General features: G+C 46.0%; 1 protein-coding gene across 1 annotated transcript in view; it reads left to right on the forward strand.

Moving 5' to 3' along the window:
- CDH4 (cadherin 4) overlaps nucleotides 1-18,811 on the forward strand; it is a 423,769-nt gene extending 404,958 nt beyond the window's left edge. Inside the window, exons 13-15 of the mRNA XM_066624723.1 lie at nucleotides 10,047-10,186; nucleotides 11,649-11,813; nucleotides 18,605-18,811. Of these exons, the coding sequence (XP_066480820.1) occupies nucleotides 10,047-10,186; nucleotides 11,649-11,813; nucleotides 18,605-18,811 (512 nt within the window). The remainder of the gene's footprint in view (nucleotides 1-10,046; nucleotides 10,187-11,648; nucleotides 11,814-18,604) is intronic.
- Nucleotides 18,812-20,322: the final 1,511 nt, after the last annotated feature.

A 20,322-nucleotide genomic window follows, 5' to 3' on the forward strand; every position in this document is an offset into this window, starting at 1 on the left:
TGAATCTACCGGCACAGACTTACCATGTGCAATTCCTAACAGCACCAGGAGTGAGTGCTTTTTGGCCAGCATGCGGCTTCTTTTGAAGCTGGGCATGGGTCATCATATTATTTTAGCATGGCTACTAACCCCATCTATGGCCTATACCCTTTTGCCCAGCTTGCCCAGACACTTCTTGTTGCAAAGAAAGCTGAAAGGAGCATCACTGGGCCTGGTTCAGCTGCTGCACTGGGAGATATTTTGAGGCCTCAGAAGAGCCTCAGCTTGGAGCAGCTGACTGCAGGAGTGTGTGTGTTTGTCAGTCACAAAGAAACAGTGGCCAGGATCCCATAAGCTTCTTCAGGTCACACAAGACCATGGAATTGGGGGCTTTTAGAACGGCAATCTTAATGTTACCTTGGCTGATCATTTTCTCCCCTTACCTCCTCCAGTACATGCCTCTTGAAACAACTGAGAAGATTTGCTGGAGGTGGTTGGCAACCTTCAGTCTCGAAAGACAATGGTATAAGCCTATAGCACCTGGTATTCCCAGGCGGTCTCCCATCCAAGTACTAACCAGGCCTGACTCTGCTTAGCTTCCGAGATCAGACAAGATCAGACATGTGCAGGGTAATAGTTGTTGGAGGATAACAGGTACAAGGCACTGTGTGGTCATCAAGGAGAAGGGATGCCTTGTGTCCTCATTGGGGCACATTCAGCATATGAGGCAAAGTTACTGCTAGCTAAGCCCTGGCCAGGCGCACACAGCTACCGAGGGACTAGCAGCAGCCAAGTATTTATTTATCTATTTATTTATCATAAGCATTTATATTTGGCACATGTAGTACATAAGTGCTCCCAAGGCAACGGTTACAGTAGACTGCAACAGTTATCAATCAGATATGGCAATGTAAGGAAAAGAACAGAAGCATCAAACATTGGCAACATTGAGGGACTGATTGAAACTGCTTAGAACATGTTTGTAAAGCTCCGGGATAGTGGCATAGCTATTGGGAGTGCAAAGCACTACATTTTGCAGGGAGCCTCACCTTGGCATGCAAGCGGCCTCACCCCTTCAGAGCCATTCCTGGTGGTGGGAGCAAAACAGGAGCGTACACAAAGCTTAGTGCTTTGCACCCCCTCTAGCTATGCCACTGATCTGGGAAAATTAACTTCAGAAGAGACCACTGATGTCAAGGCTTCACATGCACTGAGTGCTGCCACCCACTTAGTGCTTCGCCTACACTGGGATGAGCTGGCAGCCTTTACAGCTCCACCATCACTTCAGCTCCCCCCCCCCCACGCCCATTCAAGGTCATCAGGGCCTTTCCTCCTCCACTCAGTGGCCAAGACCTATTTCCTGCTTTACCAAACTGCTATTTCAAACTGCTTCACCAGCGGGCCCTGCTTGAAATCTTAACACCAACCAAAACATGCTAGAGAGAAATGCAACACAATGGAGAGAAATTGTGATGGGAGAAGACAATAGATTTCAAGAAAACAACATGCAGAGTGAAAACAGCAATACAGACCGGTGAAAAGCAGTGAGCTGTAGCTGCCATTTACACTTCGAAAGCCTCTTTCTTCAAGGTATCTGGAATGGTGTTAATGGGACAGTTTTTCTCTGAACATGACCCAAAAAATCAGATTTTTTAAAAAAAGAATAACCATTATAATACTCTTTCCACATGCCAGACTGTCCTGTTGTGAGAGACGGGGGGAGGCTTTGAGAATCGGCATAAAGAGCTGAGAGCCTTAAAAAAATTCCTTTATCAAAGATAAGAGGTACATTTGTATTTTATTTTGTCCCAAAATAGATCTGGGAAAAGTGTTGAAGAAACACTGAGCAATCGGAAAACAATTCTGTTTAGCTAGAAAGAGAGGAGGACAAGCCAGTTGACATATGGAGACTGTAATTAGCTGTCCAGTCCTCTTGTCTTCACTTCAGTGAATTTTTACTGGGTATATTTGCAATGATGCTTGGAAGGAGAAAAGAGGCAGGGGGAGAAACAAATCTCTCTCTGACGTCCTGCCAAACGGCTGCATCTGAACAGATTCTGGGGTTACGTGTGTTGAAATCTGCACAACCAGGTACTTTCTTTTAGTTTTTCCATCAAGCGCTCAATACGGCAACGTGAAAACAGCTGGAGACGGGCAATCATTTTTAATAGAGTTAAAAGTGGGGGGAAAGTTATCTGAGAGAAGTTTCGCTTTCTGTCTGTAATATTGATGATGGTTTTTATCATCCACACTGGCACCTTCGCTCTCAGGAAAAAATGAGTCCCTGGTAATACTTGCCTCAAATTTGAAATGAATATTGCAAACCCCAAATCCGTCTCCAGCTCATATTTTAATTTGAATTAGAGCCCAATCTTATGGGTTGTGAGCATCAGCAGTGTGGCTGCAGGACTGGTGCTGGGTGTTGTTAATGCTTTACAGCACTTTTAAAGCACTTTACAGCACAGCCTTCCTGCCAGAAGTTCCTGTGCTGTTCCACAGGCACTGCATCCTGCCTACAGTTTGCCAAGGCAGGTGAGGGGCAAGGGAGGATGTTCCAGAGGTGGGGGAGGGTGTTTGTGGGCAGGGAAGGTGGAATGGGGGTGGATCAGATCCAGGGGGGGCTAATCCCCATCCCAGGCCTGCTGGCCTTACATGGAACTACTTGGATCTGCACCAGCTGGCACAGATCCAAGTAGCCCAAACGGATGTAGGCTGGGGCACTATGCTGGGGAAGGGAACAAATGTTCCCTTACCCTGAGGAGACCTCCCACCTGCTCAACTGCAGTGCAGGATACAGTGCAGACCTAGTAGACCCTGCATAGGGTTGGACTGCCCAAGAATAATTTTATTGGTACTGGTACAATGGTAGCAGCTTTGGGGAGAATCACATTTCCCAGGTGGGAGTGGGGAAAGTCACACTGAACAGGGTGCTTCTCCCAGAACAGCACCAAGTAAGTAGGAGGAGTTTAGGATTGTGGATGGGTGGGATGGCTCTGGTTTGGGGGTGCACCCAGTTTGGAACTGGCTTCAGACATGTTTGGGGGGAGCTAGGAAATTGATTCAGGTTAGCTAAGAAGTAAGTTGGACCACTTACCAATTTGGGAGTTGAGGATATTATAAATAGTGCTTCACAACAACCCTGTGAGGTAGCCTGAGAGTTGGTGACTCTCCCAAGGGCTGAGTCTGAGCTTCATTGCTGAGTGGAGATTTGGATCCACATCTCCCTAATCTTAGCCTGCCTGTGATACCCTATTTGCTGTTCACCCTTTCAGTGCATACTGAGGCCTTGAGAGGATCAAATGGGAAGGGTGGACAACCTGTTTTCATTCCTCAGAGCAAAATGCTGCCCATTTAATCTCAGCAAACTCTTCTTTGGGCAAAACGATGCAGGGGAAGCGTTATCTAGCTGGCCAAAGCAGATCTGCAATTCCACAAGCTGCTTTGCCTTGCTTGACAAAACCCTGCAGTGCTCTCAGTAAAAGAGTTCAAGGATGCTCAGATCTGCTTTCCAAGGAAGCCAGCTGAAAAAGTATCTCAGCGCATTCGTAAATGTGATTTTGGAAATATAGAAAGCCCATAAAAAGGAGGAGAATAAGTCCAAATTGGATTATATGAACTAATGTTTTATCCGGCTCCGTTGCATTCCTTCAGAGAGAATCGCACATCATTAAAATGAAATTAGCCCAGCTGCAACATCTTGCAGATTCAAAAGGATTTATTCTACCCTGTGAGAAGGGAAGGAGGAGGAACACATCTTACAAAGTGCTGGCCTGACGGCTGCTTTTAATGCATTGATGCACTACTTTGAATGTATTTGAAATTCAGAGCAAATATTTTCAGAAGCTGTGGTTTCTTTCCTTTGGCTGAAGTGCTTCATTTGTGGGAGGTTCAGCCACAAGGAGGGACAATGTGAATCAGTGCTCAGGTGTGTTGCATTTGGGGCGGATCCAGTGTTTGTATTTGGGGGGGGGGGCATGATCACTACCAACTCCAAAGTTCAGGTCAACCAGGCGGGTAGACCTGGGCTCCTGATTTAATTTATGGCCTCCATGGCCAAGGTTTGGTGGGTGGGTAGACCTGGGCTCCCTCCTGGACTTTGAGCCATTGGCTGGAATGGGAGTCCAGGTCTACCCACCCACCACATCTTGACCACAGGGGAAGAGTAACTATTTTACATACCTCCATGTAAACTTACAACATTCTCAGACATATGCCAGCTATGTAGTTACATTTAAATACAAAGAGAAAAAGTGTGCAGAGGAGGCTGAAAAAGGAGGAAATAGGATCTAGTGTGTAGATTTCCCACTGAGATCCACCCCCTTAGCTCCCCACCCCCTGCCCTTCCCATGATCTGCCCAGAAACACCGCTTGTTCTCCCCCTCCCGGCTGAGGAACACACACACTCCAATTACTGGTCCTGGTGGTATCCAGTAGTTGCAACAGTGTGGTTCCAATGCTACCCCTTCCGGTTTTGCAGAGGTAGAGTGCGATCGCTCACTTTCACTGCTGCTGAACTGGGGAGCCCTGCAGAGGCTCGCGCAGGGCTCCCCGCACCCAGGGACAGGGATTGGAGGGTGCACCATCAGAGATGAAAGTAGAGCAATCGCGCTCCACTTCCGGTTCAGCGGAGGCGAGGCACGATCGCCCCACTTTCACTTTGGAAGCCTCAGGGAGCCCTGCAGACAGCCTCGCAGGACTCCCCGCGCCCCCGGGAGGCTGCAGTGAGTGCAGCCAAGCCCCTGCAGGCCCTTGAGTGGCATGATCCTGGGGATCGCGCTGCTGTCTCCTCCCTGCCTCCTGTCTGCCCCTGCCCCTTAAGGGCAAAGAGGCCAGGGCCCTCAGGCTGCGGCGTCGCAATGCCCCAGTCTGAAAACCTCTGCTCCAGGTTCAATTCCTGGCAGCTACAGGTAGGGCAGCGGAAGACCCTGAAACCCTGGAGAGTCACTGCCTGGAGAGTGCCCTGGAGAGTCAGTGTCCTGACTTGGTAGAAGGCAACTCTGTCTGTTCAACACAGCAGTCAATGATCTAGCAACTTCCAGCTCTACTCAGTAACTAGTGGAAGGGGTGGCTGTGGTTTCACTGAAGTTTTTCAGATAAGTGCCATACAGGAAGCTTGTGTGAGATGTGGTAGGAATGCCCCTGAAGTGGGTGTCAATTGATCTATCTACCCGCTAGGAAAAAGCATTCGTTGTAACTCCTTCAGTTGTGATACAGTCGCACCATCTGTTTTGAACAAGAGACATGTGTACAGTGGGCCCTCCTTATCAATGGGCTCAGCATCCATGGATTTCAGTGTCCACAGATGTTGAGTCCACAGCTGGAGGGCTTAAAAGGATATCTCGGACTCAATCACTGGAATTTCACGCCGTCGACTTCCGGTTGTATCAGAGGTGTTTTAAGGTCCTCCAGCTGTGAATTTTATTATCTGCAGAATTCAATATCCTCGGGGGGTCCTGGAATGTATCCCCTGCAGATACTAAGGGCCAGCTGTACTTGTCTCTATAGGTAAGATGGTATCTGGAACATCATGTGCTACTCAGAACAGACTGAATGAATGAAATATTTCAGTTGTGGATTCCATGAAGGCTCTGAACTGACCTGCCACTCTTTCATTGCAAAAGAAGGAACCACCATGCTCTTCATCTCCAAATGCACGTCGTACTATGAACGCTTCATTTTTCCTTTCAAACATTTTTCACACATTTCAGTTTTTCAGTGTAGGCTACCTAACAGAACAAAAGGTCCATGAGATTCAAAGCAGAACTTAAAATATCCCAGAAGAAACAAGGCCAAGTTACGCAATAAGTCAAGCAAAAGATCAAAGCATGGCAAATACATTTTTCATTTCTCAAACAAAGAAAGTGCAAGAAAGAGCTTAACAATGCAGCAAATATCTTCGTCTTCGTTCTCTCACTGAACAAATAAAAGTAGGACTCAGTGTTGCCAGTCGTTTTCAAAGAATTTGGAAGAGTCTGCATTGGAATTGCAGATATCAAAGTTGAAAACTATTTCTCTTTTTAGATCCCTATACCTGGAGTTAGTCATAATTTTAAGGAACAAATTAGGTATGGATAATGAGGGAAAGGGTACATGAATATGTGCAGTGGCTGTTGTGTGAGAAACCTCTGTCAACCTTCTTCCATGCAACACTCCTCTTCCCTATCTCTGTCATACCCAGGCATCACTCCTGGAGAACCTCACAGAATGAGCAGGCCATTTCTCATCAGGCAGGATCTTTTGACAGAGGATCTTTGAAGTCATCACAAGCCAAAGGCAGGCTCCTTAGCACCAAGCAGCTGCCAGGGTCACAGTTGCCACGGCACATCGTCACTCCAGGGCTTGGCCACAGGGGCTTGCCCCCATAGGCACTGTCAGTGCAGACCCCGTACAAAGTTGAAATTGATTTCTGGGACTCATTAGCAGACATGCTTAGCAGTGGTTCTCCTTCCTTTCAGGAGAGCATATTTAATTTTAAATCGATATATGAGTCGTGATGATGAGTTGCTTAAATGATTACAAATTGAAAGCCTCCGTGAATTAATCAAGAAAATCTCATATGTGAAAATCGAAACCAGACTTGCTGCAGCATATGACTGCTAAGCTAATGAACTAGTATCTCCTCCTCTCTTTCTTGAAGCTCAGTTTTCCTTCAGCCCAGTCCTATTCTTCTCCTTCGCGCTGGTGCAGCCGCAACAAAAGCAGGTCCACCGTATCCAGCGACTGGGGGTGGATCAAGAGGCTTCAGATGGGAATGGAGATATAAATCCCCTCACCTCTGCGTAAACCTTCCGCTCTGCGATTTCGCTAGCGCAAGTCCATGGAGAGAAGGGGAGCAGAGACGCTGCTGCCAGAGGTGATAGGATCTGGCCCGTGCCATCCCTGCCAGATCCACGCCCTCCCAAAGCCTCCCTGCCTCCTATCCCTCCTCCTCTCCACCCAGTTTTACCCCCTCCCTATCCTGGTTCCACCCCATCCCCTCCTGTCTCCCCCACTAGCTTACCTTCCTTGGCGCGTGGCTGACACTCCAGCAATGTGCGCAGGAAGGCTCCAGCCATCCTGTCATTATCATGGCAATGCGCTACTCAGTGTACTGCTGGAAGGCGCTTTTTCAGCAGCACCCATGTGCTGCTGTGCATTCCACTGGCGGCTTCAGCCCATAGAATTGGGCTGTTTATGCCTTGGATTTAAGTTCTGTCTCTGCTTGTGATTTAGTTTCCTTGAGTATTATTGGCGAACGTCTTTTTTGCCAACTTGATTTGATTATTTATTTTGAACATTTTTTATTTCGTTCTTAAATTAACCACATTTCCACTAATTTTCTTTTGGTGAATCTTTTGTTTGTTTGTTTGTTTGCATTATTAACTCTGAAATTTTGGTTCAGGGCTTTACAATTCTACTTTTACTCAGTAAAAAAGCTGTTTATCTATCTTGATACTTCCTCAAAAACTCATTTGGTTGATTTCTAAATAAAGCAACTAACAGCCCAATCCTATGGTTCCCAGCACCCACAGCTCCAGTGGCATCAAAATGGTGACCACTGAATCCTGTGGGTGCCAGGATATTGCCCAAGGTCTCCACGGGGGAAGGGAGTGCCTGCTCCCTTACCCTGAGTAGTCAGCAGCCAGCTGCAATAGGTCTTCTCAGCTCTACACCCATGTTTGAGTGGGCATAGACCCAAGATACCGCGTCAGGCTGCCCAGGCTGGGAGGGAGGGTAGGATATGATGGCAGAGTCTGCCGCCATCTCCGGGGCCCAATCCTCCCCTCGCTCCACCGTATTCCACCCACTCCCTGCCATCTCCTAACCCCAAAATACTGCCAGCCTGTGCTGCAGGAGCACCGGCTAGCCAAATGCGTAGCACTGAGGCTCAGAGCCAAATGGAGCAGGCCCAACACAGCGGCCCCACTCTCTGGATGCTGCAAACATGCTTTCTGGCTCACTAGATCTAGCACCAGTGGTGAGCAACAGTGCCAACCCTTCGGATTGGGCTCCAATTCTAGTTATCTATGGTCTGAGTAATCAGGGCTTCTAGAAGGGTAGAAGCCTTGTTGGTATTTGATCTGAGTGTTCCTTGCTTTTTGTTTTGCCATCATGATTCAAATCTTGGGCAGAACTATTATAACTGATTAACTTAAATGATGACCTAATTAAGATGTACTTGGGTGAATGAATTCAAGGATCAATTTTGGATTAAGGGTTTGACAGATACCAGTTTGGGATGAGGAATGGGCATTGAAATGGGAGGGACACAGACCAAAAAGGATGCCAACTCAAGTTCTGGCAGTGCGGATGGGGGAGTAGAATTGAGCTATAAGAGGCATCCTGGAAGAGGCAAAGAAAGGAAATTCAGCAGTATTTTTGAAAGATGATTTTGTCAATATAACGCACAGTGAAGAAAAACAAAACACTCCTAACTTGACTATAAAGTAAAAGATCTTGGCATTATGGTGGATAGTTTCATGAAAACCTGACCCAGTGTGTGGCAGCAGAGAAAATGGCAAATTCCATATTAGGGATTATTAAGAAGGGGGTTGAAAATAAATTTGACAGGATGTATCTATGATGCAGCCATGTTTGAAATACTGTATACAGTTCTGATCACTCCATCTCAGAAAGATTATTGTAGCGGAGCAGAGAGGGACAAGCACCTTCCCTCCATGGAAAAGCTAAAGCATTTGGAGCATTCAGTTCAGAAAAAAGGCAACTGAGTGTGGGGGGGGGGAGGATAACATGTTAAAGGTTTATAAAATTATGCATGGAGTGGGGAAAGTGGAGAGAGAAAGCCTTTTCTTCCTCTCTCAAAATATTACAACTTGGAGTCATCCAGTGAAATAGGTGGGCAGTAGAGCCTGGAGAGGCAAAAAAAAAATGGCTTCTTCACACTGCATAACTAATTCATAGGATTCATTAGCACAAGATGTGGTCATGGCCCCTGGCCGAAATGCCTTTAAAAGGGGATCCAAAAAATGTTTGGAGGACAGGGATATGAATGAATGACAGCCCAAACAAATCCTCAACACTGACACAGCCTCTGCTGCATCCTGGAACCCTGACATCGTGGAAAATAAACAAAATCCTTACTTACCTACTCTGCTGCACCATGGTCCCCAATGGGTCTACTTGAATCTGCACCAGCTTTTTGCCTGGCGAATGTATGCCAAGGGGGCATAGAATATCGGTGGCACAACTGCTGCTGCTAACCGCCAATGGCCTCCCCCAGCTTGCCGCCTAATGGCCTTGAGCCCTGCCCTGATGCTTCTAAATACCAGTTGTTTGGGACCAACATTGGAAAAAGTCTGTTGCTGTGTTTGTGGACTTCTTTGAAGCATCTGGTTGCACTGTAGAAAATGGTTGCTGGAACAGGTGGTCTATTGGTCTTCTTATGTTCATATTAAGTTCACAGTTCCACTATACCTTGAGGGATCTCCCTTAACTATTGTCTCAATCTGCTTCCTACCTCTGATAAACAAGGTCACTGTTAATGAAAGCTCATGTTATAACGTATTTACAGCACAATCCTGTCCAACTTTCCAGTGCTGATGCAGACAATGCCTCCATGACTGCTCCCTCCCCCAAATGCAGAGTGTTCCTCATTGACATGACTACATCGGCACTGAAAAGCACTGGATTGGGCTGTTAACTTCTAAATTTGGGGGCATTTTTAGTACTAGATGGCATAGCTGCTCTTCTGATAACAACAAATTAGTGATCTCCTTCTCAATCCTGCTCTGTAAGGTGTTGAATGTTAGAAGGCATGCAATTTATTCCCTCCTTGTTCACATGAAATGTGCATCAAAGTGTGGTACTCAGAATGCAGGTGCTGGAATTTAGTGGTCTCAACCCCTAAATTCAGCTTAAGAAAAGTGAATCTTGATCGCTTAAAAGCGAGCATATATTTACCTCATCTGCTTTCAACTGTGCTGCTCAGGTCCCAGTGCTGTACCATGACTGCACTCCATCTATTACAGGGAAAGGCTGGGGCAATTTTAATGCCTTCTACTGCTATTCCACAAGGAATCATAGGATATCCTATTCAGCTGCATCTCTTTTGTTGTTTTTCCTTGCAGCCATGGTTTTGCTCTTTGTGGTATGGATGAAGCGCAGGGAAAAGGAGAGACACACAAAACAGCTTCTCATTGACCCTGAGGATGATGTCCGGGACAACATTCTGAAGTATGATGAGGAAGGAGGTGGAGAAGAAGACCAGGTGAGGAAAGAACTTTCTTCAGGAGATCAAACATCTGGTTTCTTGTGCATACTTTTGGTATTTGGATGACTCAGGACACAATTCTAACCAACTTTCCAGCACTTCGGTAAGAGCAATATAGCTCTGAGGTAAGGGAACAAGTATTCCCTTACCTTGAGGAGGCATCCATAACTACGTACTACCCAACTGCAGGATGCAGCACATGCCCCATTGGCACAGCTGTGTCAGTGCTGGAAAATTGGTTAGGATTTGGGCCTCAACAGCTCAATTCCCATCTTTATTTTTATATCACACTGGAACAGCAGTCACAAGACTCAAGGTGGGCATGTTGCAATTCCCAAACTTTTACTGGATTACAATAACAGATTACTGTCCAAACTCCAGAATCTGCTGATTTTTCCTGAATGTTGCAGGTTCAGTGAACCAGGCCTTCCAGAAACCATGTCTAGTTCGAAAGGAGCCTGGTTGCTCCACAACCTGCAGGCTTCAGGCCTTCACAGCACAAACTGATCCCCTTTACCTGAGACAAAGAGGATGGCCAGGAGGACCCACTGGCATTTGGTACCACTAGCTGTTGTAAACTAAACATCATAGCACTTGTGATAATATCATCTCACTTCAAAGCTGTGTTCAGGCTTAGCACTGTCCACCATGCCAGTTCAGACTTCATTTTTAGTCCAGATTTATTTTACTTAATTTACCATCTGAGAAATTATTGTGGCTACTCCAGATTTTGGGAGCTACACTTATCTCTACTGCCCATCACAGGTGAAACAGGTGAACTGGGCACCACCTAGACTGTTTTTCAGCAGATCTCCTATCAGATGTCAATTATTTATGTATTTTTGCCATACCTTTCCATTAAAAAAATAAAAAAGATTCTTAAGGCAGCTAGTAATATAAAAGTATATCATAAAAACACAGCAGTAAAATACAATATTGCAATAAAATTATAAAAAGAAAAGACAACAATAAAATCATCACAGCTAATGGATCAGAGAGAGAGAGAGAGAGAGAGAGAGAGAGAGAGAGGTTCACAAGCCAACCAGGTGGAAAAGTCTTCATCTCATGGTACAAGAAATACCCTCAAAGAGGGTCATTTGATGAATCTTCTAGTAGGGAGCCTAGAAGAAAAATCCTTTGCATGTCTAGTCAGAAGTAAGTTATGGACAATGGTAGATATACCTGACATTGCCCATAGCATTCAATGCTTTTAAATATAATGTAGAATGGAAGATTCTTGGCAGGAAAGTGTTAACATACCTGTATCCATGTAATACAGTTGCATACATTTAAATATGAGCAGGAATAAATGCCACAAGCCACATGGTGAAATGGTTCTGAATTCCAACTGATTTTGAACCAATCAGGTAATTTATATGCCTAGATACTATAGAGTCACTTGAAGATTTTCAACAAAATGTTACCTGAGCCTCAAACTCTGTTTCTCCATTTGTTACAGGATTATGATTTAAGCCAACTTCAGCAGCCAGAGAGTATGGATCATGTTTTGAACAAGGCAAATGGAGTCAGACGAGTAGACGAGAGGCCCATTGGTGCTGAGCCCCAGTATCCTATAAGACCTGTAATCCCCCATCCTGGGGACATTGGGGACTTTATTAATGAGGTATGTTTCTGCAGGCTTCCCTATACTGCTTCTACAAGACTCATACGGGCAGCAAGAGCCACTGATATAGTTAATATGTACAGAGTGCAAAAATGTTACATTAAATAGGGCAGCCAGATTAAGGACAAATTATTTCATTCATTCATTCATTCATTCATTCATTTGCAGTGTTTTATTCTGCCTTTCTTTCAAAAAGAAATGCAAAAGAGCTAAAATAAAATTTAAAACACATGTAAAATATCAAAAAAGCCATAACATAAAAGTTATTTTAATAATGAATCAAAACTACAACACCCCCCCAAAAAAAAACACTAAATAGCCCACTACATTTGAATTGCCAGCTTTCCAAGGCCTTCCCAAAGAAACAGTTCATCAAATGGGAAGCACTAAACAATAAAGCAGACAGGAAGGCCTCCTTAAGAATATTATTCCATCATGCAGGTCCAATGATCAAAAAGTCCCTGTCTCTCCTTCCCACCAGCCATATTTACATTGCATTGCAGCGCATGAGACACCCCCACTGCCAGCTTACCTTCACCACTGTGGCATCTGGCAGCCAATGTCATATATGGCACACGCTGGATCCTATCCCCTCCGTCAGTAGCCTCCTTGCCCCTTCTCCTCAGACTTGTGCCACCTGCCATGCTGGCACAGCTCTGAGGAGACGCACTACAGAGCAGGAGGCTTGTGGAGAATTCAGGGATTTAGGGCACAATCCTAACCAGGTCTACTCAGAAATAAGTCCTATTTTGTTCAGTGGGGCTTTCTCTCAGGAAGGTGTGGCTAGGATTGCAGCCTTAAATCTCCTTTCCCCTCTGAAGCCTCCCCAACCCCCAACCCCCCCTCACCCCCTCCCCACTGGATGCATGGTTGCAGACAGGATAGAATTGTGCTCTCAGAGAAGCTTCCATGGGGCCACAACTATCACGTACCAAAGGGACTTTGGTTGCTCAAACATTCTCTTTCCATGATGCATGGTAAACCCCTTTCAAACTGGAATTCCTCAAGTCTCTTCTGATACAAGAGGTGTAGTCAAAGAAGGAAAAATCAAAAGACTCAGTGGCATGCCCAAATTAGCTCTTTTGGATCAGCTTATCTTTTGGATTAGCTCTTTTGGATCAGTCATATCTTCCAGAGGGCCTCCTATCCAAGTGGCTTTCAAGTCAAGGCTCATGTAGCTTCCGGGTTAGAACAGTGTCATATGCCTGTAGACAATAAGCTGAAATATTGTATACCTTATTTTTTATTAATTTATTTGCTTACATCATTTACATAATGCCATTCCAAAAGATCACTCAAAACAAACATATGCAATCAAACAGCCAATCAAATCAAATTTTAACAGCAGCAAATTGAAGCCATATAAATAACATATAAATGGCAGCTGACAAAAAAGGGAAAACAGTTATTTTGCATAATGGCAAACCATCAATAGAATGGGGCCAACTGCTAGGACTCAAAATAGTTGATATTAAGTACTTAAAGACATAAGAAGAGCCCTGCTGGATCAGGCCAAAGGCCCATCTAGTCCAGTTTCCTATATCTCACATTGGCCCACCAGATGCCCTAGGGAGCACACAAGACAACAAGAGACCTGCATCCTGGTGCCCTCCCTTGCATCTGGCATTCTGAGGCAGCCTATTTCTAAAACCAGGAGGTTGCACAAACCCATCATGACTTGTAACATGTGATGAACTTTTCTTCTAGAAATCTGCCCAATCCCCTTTGGAAGGCATCAAGGGCAGATGCCATCACCACATCATGTGGCAAGGAGTTACACAGAGTAATTACATGCTGGATAAAGAAATATTTTCTTTTCCTTGAACCATTTTGAACCATCCCTGCATGGTACAGACAAGCAGAGGGAAACATCATTGGTGGCCACTTCAGCATCTGCCCCTCGGCTGGACCAAAGTGTCAGTCCAGTTACCTGCCCAGGAAGTGAGCCTGAGATTAGCTGGGAGTTGTTTCGAGGCCGAGTACAAATATTTGGCTCCCCTGTCTTATTGACTTTGGCCAGGGAGTTTTTTCACCCAGCTTGGACCGGCCAAGTGGGTTGCACTGGCTATCCTGGCCCCTGTGCAGCTCAGGGCCAGGACTGCAGAATGCCATCCCCACACACACACTGAGAAGAATACTCACACACACATCCAGGGGGATTTCTGAAACATGCAACCTCCTCCAGCCCTCCAAGGGCCTTTTGAGGTCTCTGGAAGGCCTTAAACATCACTTCATATTTTCACCGAAAGCCAGAAGGTTTAACAGACCTTTGGAGGCCTTAGAAAGCCTTCGGAGGGCTGGGGAGGCAGTGTGCGGTGGGGGGGCAGCAGGGGAGGAAGGTGGCAGGGGAGCGAGGAAGGTACCGCTTCCCCCACAGGTGTGCCCCCCCGGGGCATTTGTCCTCCCGGCCCTCCCAGTGGTGGGTTGGTTACAGTTTAGCCAGTTGGCTAGTTTTTGGGTGTTAGGGTTAGGGGTCGGTGTTCATCCTGAGCAAGTGGAGTGGGCAAAGGGGGACCAGAATTATCTGTCCCCGGAGGCCGCTCGGCTGAGGGAAGCTGGCTGGGAACTCCTTGTCTATGGATTGTAAATCCGACCTCAAAGGCTGGTCAGGTGGGGTGGGCAATGCAATCCAAATCTTCCCAAAGCCCTCTTTAAAGTGTTTGGCAGTGATCGTCAGCTTGGAGCCAGAATGGGAATGCGTATGGGGGAACAGACAGTAATTGGCTGTCTCCCCCACAGAAAGGGACCTACACTAAAAGGGGTGTTGTTAGGAGCCCTGATTTTGGTAGGAGCACTGTAAGTAATAGCATTTGATTAATAAATTGTAGCCTGCTTAAACCCAGTCTTACTTCTCTTGTGCTTCATTGGGTGGTGTGGAGGCAATGTTGACAAGAGGCCACATGAAAAGCCACATCGCACATCACAAGCACAGGGTGAGCAGGTGCAAAGGGGGACTGAGTGCCTCTACCTTTAAGCACGGTATAGAAGAGGGAATGTTGGCAGGTGCAGCTCTTTAAACCCTTCCACGCTGAGCTACAGCTGCCAACATTCCCTCTTCTATACCGTGCTTAAAGGTAGAGGCACTCTGTCCTTCATTGTATCTGGCTATCCTGCACAAGTGTTCTTGTTGCTCCTGAGCCCCAATATCCTATAATCTCCCATCTTAGGGATGCTGGAGTCTTTATTAATGAGTTGCGTTCATGATATTTAAATAGAATTGCCAGCTTGCATGACTTGGTCACCATGTTGATGCACAACGCCCATTATGAAAGGAGATATTACTTTATTCATTCTAAGTTGGTGCAGATATTCAAAGGATGTAGAGATGCATACGAAGGGGGGGGTCAAAATTGTGTCAGCTGGACTATCCCTGACCTCTACGTAAGCCTATATGACTGCCCTGCAGGCAGCATGTGTAAACAATATACCCACAATCCGTGCCCTCCATTTTTTGTAAGGAAAGGAGAACATATTTAGAGCTTATGCACCCTGGAAAGCACACACACGTGCTTCACAAACACATCTAAAATGTGTGGAAGATGGAGAGAAGGCCACAGAAAGAATCCCAGCACCCACCATGTGTTCACAATTCTAATTAACACTTACTTAAAGCCAGCCCACCCATTGAAGCCGTTGCCCCAGATTAGTGGGGATGCCCACTTGCTCCTTCTTTTCCTTCCATTCCCTGAACTGGAAACAGGAGAGGAGAACAAGGAGGAAAATAAAATATGGAAGAGAGGGGAGTGCTGAACAAAATGCCTTCCAGTTCACATGTACCGTTTTCCTTGATGTGAGCATAATGTCTGAGTGAACAGAGATCCTCAAAAGGCTAGGGACACCTGGATGGGGATCTAAGTTCTCCCAGTCCTTCTAGTGGCCAGTTGCACTGCTTTGGTCAATGGAAAAACAGGCTTTACTGAATCCTTTGGAGATTGCTCCTTAAGCCCACATAAGGGCAGGATCATGCTCGGTGTGTAGCTGAAATCACCCACACATTTTGCCTGCCATCATGTAGACTATATGCGCAACCTCCTGATTTTAGAAATGGGTTAAGTCAGAATGCCAGATGTAGGGGAGGGCACCAGGATGAGGTCTCTTGTTATCTGGTGTGCTCCCTGGGTCATTTGGTGGGGCCGCTGTGAGATACAGGAAGCTGGACTAGATGGACCTATGGCCTGATCCAGTGGGGCTGTTCTTATGTTCTTATGTTCTTATGTTCTTATGACTAGAAACCTATTCTTTTAAAATATAGCAGCAGCAAGAAAAATAATAATATCTATAGACAATACCACAGAAATAGCTGCTTAGTTTAAAAAAAAAAAATCAGAAGTCACTTTCTGTGTCCACATTGCAGCTGTGAGCATGCTGACTTCCATTTCTCCCCTTCTATCTTAAGCCGCACTGGAAAAGAATTAATTCCTTGTGCAGTTCTTGAAACTCTGCATTTAATGTTTTCCTTTAATTTGTCTAGCTGATCCTTTTACTATTGAAAAAGGAGATTGTTGTGTGCAAAGCAATCGATACATTATTTCCTCTGAGGCAAAATGTGATCCATTTCATAAGCCTGATACATAAATGTGGGAGCAATTTAATTATGTTATTGTATCAATTTCCTGGTCATGAGATTTTATTCTCAGTTTTTAATCATTAAAATCCTCTCTCTCTCTCTCCATGCTCTGTAATACATATGGCTGCCTTCAGGTTGAAGTGGCATTTGTAAGAGAGAATCGGCAGACTGAAGAAGGGTGCCTAATTCTCTCCACCCCCCTGCCAATTCTCTCTCCAAGCTATTTTAAGCTTATATGGTGAAGAGACTCAAGTTTCAGGGGAGAGAATAATTTCTCTTGGGGACAGACCAGAAATTCTCCTGGGGATGGACCAGGAAGCCTTAGGCAGGAAGTCTCAAGAAAGAGCCCCACATTTCCTGCAATAAGCAGGAAAGGCAGCTTGGTAGAAGAACAGTAAGATAACACAAGAACATAAGAACATAACAACACAGTCCTGGAACGTGCTGGAATCCCTAGCATGTATGCACTACTGAAACAGAGATGCCTGCGTTGGCTCGGTCATGTCGTGAGAATGGATGATGGCCGGATCCCAAAGGATCTCCTCTATGGAGAACTCGTGCAAGGAAAGTGCCCTACAGGTAGACCACAGCTGCGATACAAGGACATCTGCAAGAGGGATCTGAAGGCCTTAGGAGTGGACCTCAACAAGTGGGAAACCCTGGCCTCTGAGCGGCCCGCTTGGAGGCAGGCTGTGCAACATGGCCTTTCCCAGTTTGAAGAGACACTTGGCCAACAGTCTGAGGCTAAGAGGCAAAGAAGGAAGGCCCATAGCCAGGGAGACAGGCCAGGGACAGACTGCACTTGCTCCCAGTGTGGAAGGGATTGTCACTCCCGAATCGGCCTTTTCAGCCACACTAGACGCTGTTCCAGAACCACCTTTCAGAGCGCGATACCATAGTCTTTCAAGACTGAAGGTTGCCAACTATAAGAACATAAGAACAGCCCCACTGGATCAGGCCATAGGCCTATCTAGTCCAGCTTCCTGTATCTCACAGCGGCCCACCAAATGCCCCAGGGAGCACACCAGATAACAAGAGTAACCAGATAACCAGATAACAAGGACAGCACAATCCTTACTTGCGCTGGAACAGGCAGTTCCAGTGGTCCTGCACTGTATCCAGTGCACATTTGGGGCTGGCTGTGGTTCAGCCAGAGGCAAGGAGAAATAATTCCCCATGCCCCATGTCACACTGAAGCAGGCTACTTGGGGCTACTTGGATCTGTGCCACCTAAAGAGGTGGTGCAAATCCAAGCAACCCGGAGCTGCCCTGGGCTGCCTGAGAACAGGGCTAGGATCAGGCATAAGTGCTGAATCCTGGCCCCGCCTCCTGATTCCTGCCCGCTCACTGGACCACACCCTGCCCTAAAACACTTCCTCCCTGCCCTACCCATGCCTCCCCAGACCCCCACACTGGCCTGGAAAGGCCGGCGCAAACTAACTGGGCCCGGGGCATGAGTTGGCATGGGGAGGCCGGCGCACATTCTTGCGCTGGTCTCCCCGACTCCCAAGTCGGAACTTGGGACTTGCTTCAGCCCAAGAGCACTTTAGGATTGTGCCCTAAAAGATGTTTTCTCCATTTCTCTATTTGTCTTTCCATTATCCTCATGACAGTCTTCTTTGTGCACTCACTATTGCCTCATCTAGCAGGGGAGCTATTTTGCAAGAAGCAGGTTTCTTCATGCCGATGCCTTGCTGGGCTGGTAATGTGCACACAAGTCGTGCAAACAAGGAGCCGTATTTTGCTGCTCATTTCTGGGTGCTGCCACTGCTTTACAAGCTCCAGTGAGCTTATAAAGGCCCTGTTGAGCAGGATGCGTGTATCTGCTGAGATTGATGAGCCACAGGAAGATGTGCGCCATTTTTAGCCCACTCCAGTCACAGGGGTAACATTTTCAGCCCCCTTCTCCTCTTCAATACTTACCCATCCCTAACAATGATCAAAATTGGGAGAGGAAGTCCTACCAGTTACATCAGAACACACACACACAACCCCACTATACAGAGGTCAGTATGTCCCCCTTCTTAAATTTGTTTTCTGCTGTACAGTTTTGTTCCGTCATAGCCTGGGGTCTCCTGGAAATCTGGGCCCCAGGATTTTTGCCCCCTCCCCCAATACCAGTATCCCTTGTGTGGTCTACATCTTCATCAGAAAGCCAAGCTTAAGAAGCAATGGTGTGGATATGCCTCCAGTGTGATAACGTCTTCCTCCATTCACATTTTAGGGTCTGAGAGCAGCAGACAATGACCCCACAGCCCCGCCATACGACTCCCTTCTCGTCTTTGACTACGAAGGCAGCGGCTCCACAGCGGGTTCCGTCAGCTCCCTTAACTCCTCGAGCTCCGGAGACCAAGATTATGACTACCTTAACGACTGGGGGCCGCGGTTCAAGAAACTGGCGGACATGTACGGGGGAGGCGAGGACGACTAAACTGACCTCACTTTATGGTTTTACAACATCAACAACAAGGAAAGCTATAGCATTAGAAGGAGAAGGGAGGAAGCAACCCAACATTGAAGAAGAAAGGAGTGACAAAAAAAAAGAGATGAAGAGGCAGCAAGAACTGTATGGAAGTGGCAGCCTTTTTAATTAATATCCCCTGCTGACTGTATTCCTTTTAGTGGTGATTTAGAACATTTCTTGTTATTTTTTTTCCTTTGTTTATTTTTTTTTTATAAAAACATTGAGCTGTCTAGCATGAACACTCATCTCCGCTGCGGTTGTGGTTTTCTTTTTTTTTAAAGTATTCTTTTTTTCCAATGCTGTCAGCAGGGATATCGCTTGTTCTATCCACTTTATGACTAAAGGGAGTGAAAGGCACTCTGTCTTAACTTGAATTTCTTAGAACAGAAGCACTGTTTTTAAAATATATATATAGATATATATATTTGAAAGTGCCTTTTGGTACATGTATCAGATTCCCTCAATCTCAGGAGTGTTCAAAAGAAACAAACACAAATTTCTGTTTCAACAGTCTTGGGCACCACACAATATGACCTGAAGCCAGTTCTAGCTGGGAAGGAATTCACGAAAATAGGAACTATCAAATGGTTTCTGTTTTGAGCCTTTTTTTAAAAAAAAACAAAAACAGTGGGAAGCTGGTCTGCGGGAGGGGGTGGGGGAACGAAAGAAACAAGTTTTTAAAAACGATTATTTCGGCCTAAGCAGACAGTGAACTGAGTAAACCTGTTGTATATATAATTCATTGTTTATTCGATGCAAACTATCGACCTGGGTTTTCTATTGTGACCTGGTCACATGTGATGTAGCTGCATAGAACTATAGCATTGGTAAGCCTTTGGTGAGTACAACGCAAAACACCTTGCATAAGCCCTACCAGTAAATGAAGACAAGACCAAAAGCTGCTTGTGTGTGAGAGTTGTTCTCCTTACTTTTGTTAAAACTCCCTCCACCTACCGAGCCTCATCAGCCATGGGTAGGTTACGTGTTTCTATCAGATGTTCATCAAGATAAACTGAATGTGGCATTCTGATTGAATATTAGGGAGACAGAGCAGTGGGCAACTGAACAAATGCCTTCAGGGAAGCTGTGCAGGCTCGATCAAGAGGGTTTTCAAACCAGTGGCAGGTCACATGAATCACAGGTGGCCCACTGAACCCTATTGTGTGGGTCCTGACCTCTCTCTCATGGTCCTGAGCTGCACTATGTACAGCTCAGTGAACCACTTTTGTAGCCTGTGCCATTTTAGTGAGAAGCTCCACCCCTTCCCATCACAGCATAGCATAGAAAGGGGGTCCAGCTAATCACAAGGAAAAGGTTGATATCAGAGCTGCATTGTGTAAAGTCCAATCCTATATGTATCAGCCATCATTCCGCCTCTTCCACTGGAGCTGACTGCTGTAAAGCAGACAGAGACAGTCATGAAATGAACTCTAGCAGCATACGACATGCACCAGGGATGCTGGCGGGAATTCCTGAGC

The sequence above is a fragment of the Tiliqua scincoides genome, chromosome 4 (assembly GCF_035046505.1).
Source record: "Tiliqua scincoides isolate rTilSci1 chromosome 4, rTilSci1.hap2, whole genome shotgun sequence".
NCBI lineage: Eukaryota > Metazoa > Chordata > Lepidosauria > Squamata > Scincidae > Tiliqua > Tiliqua scincoides.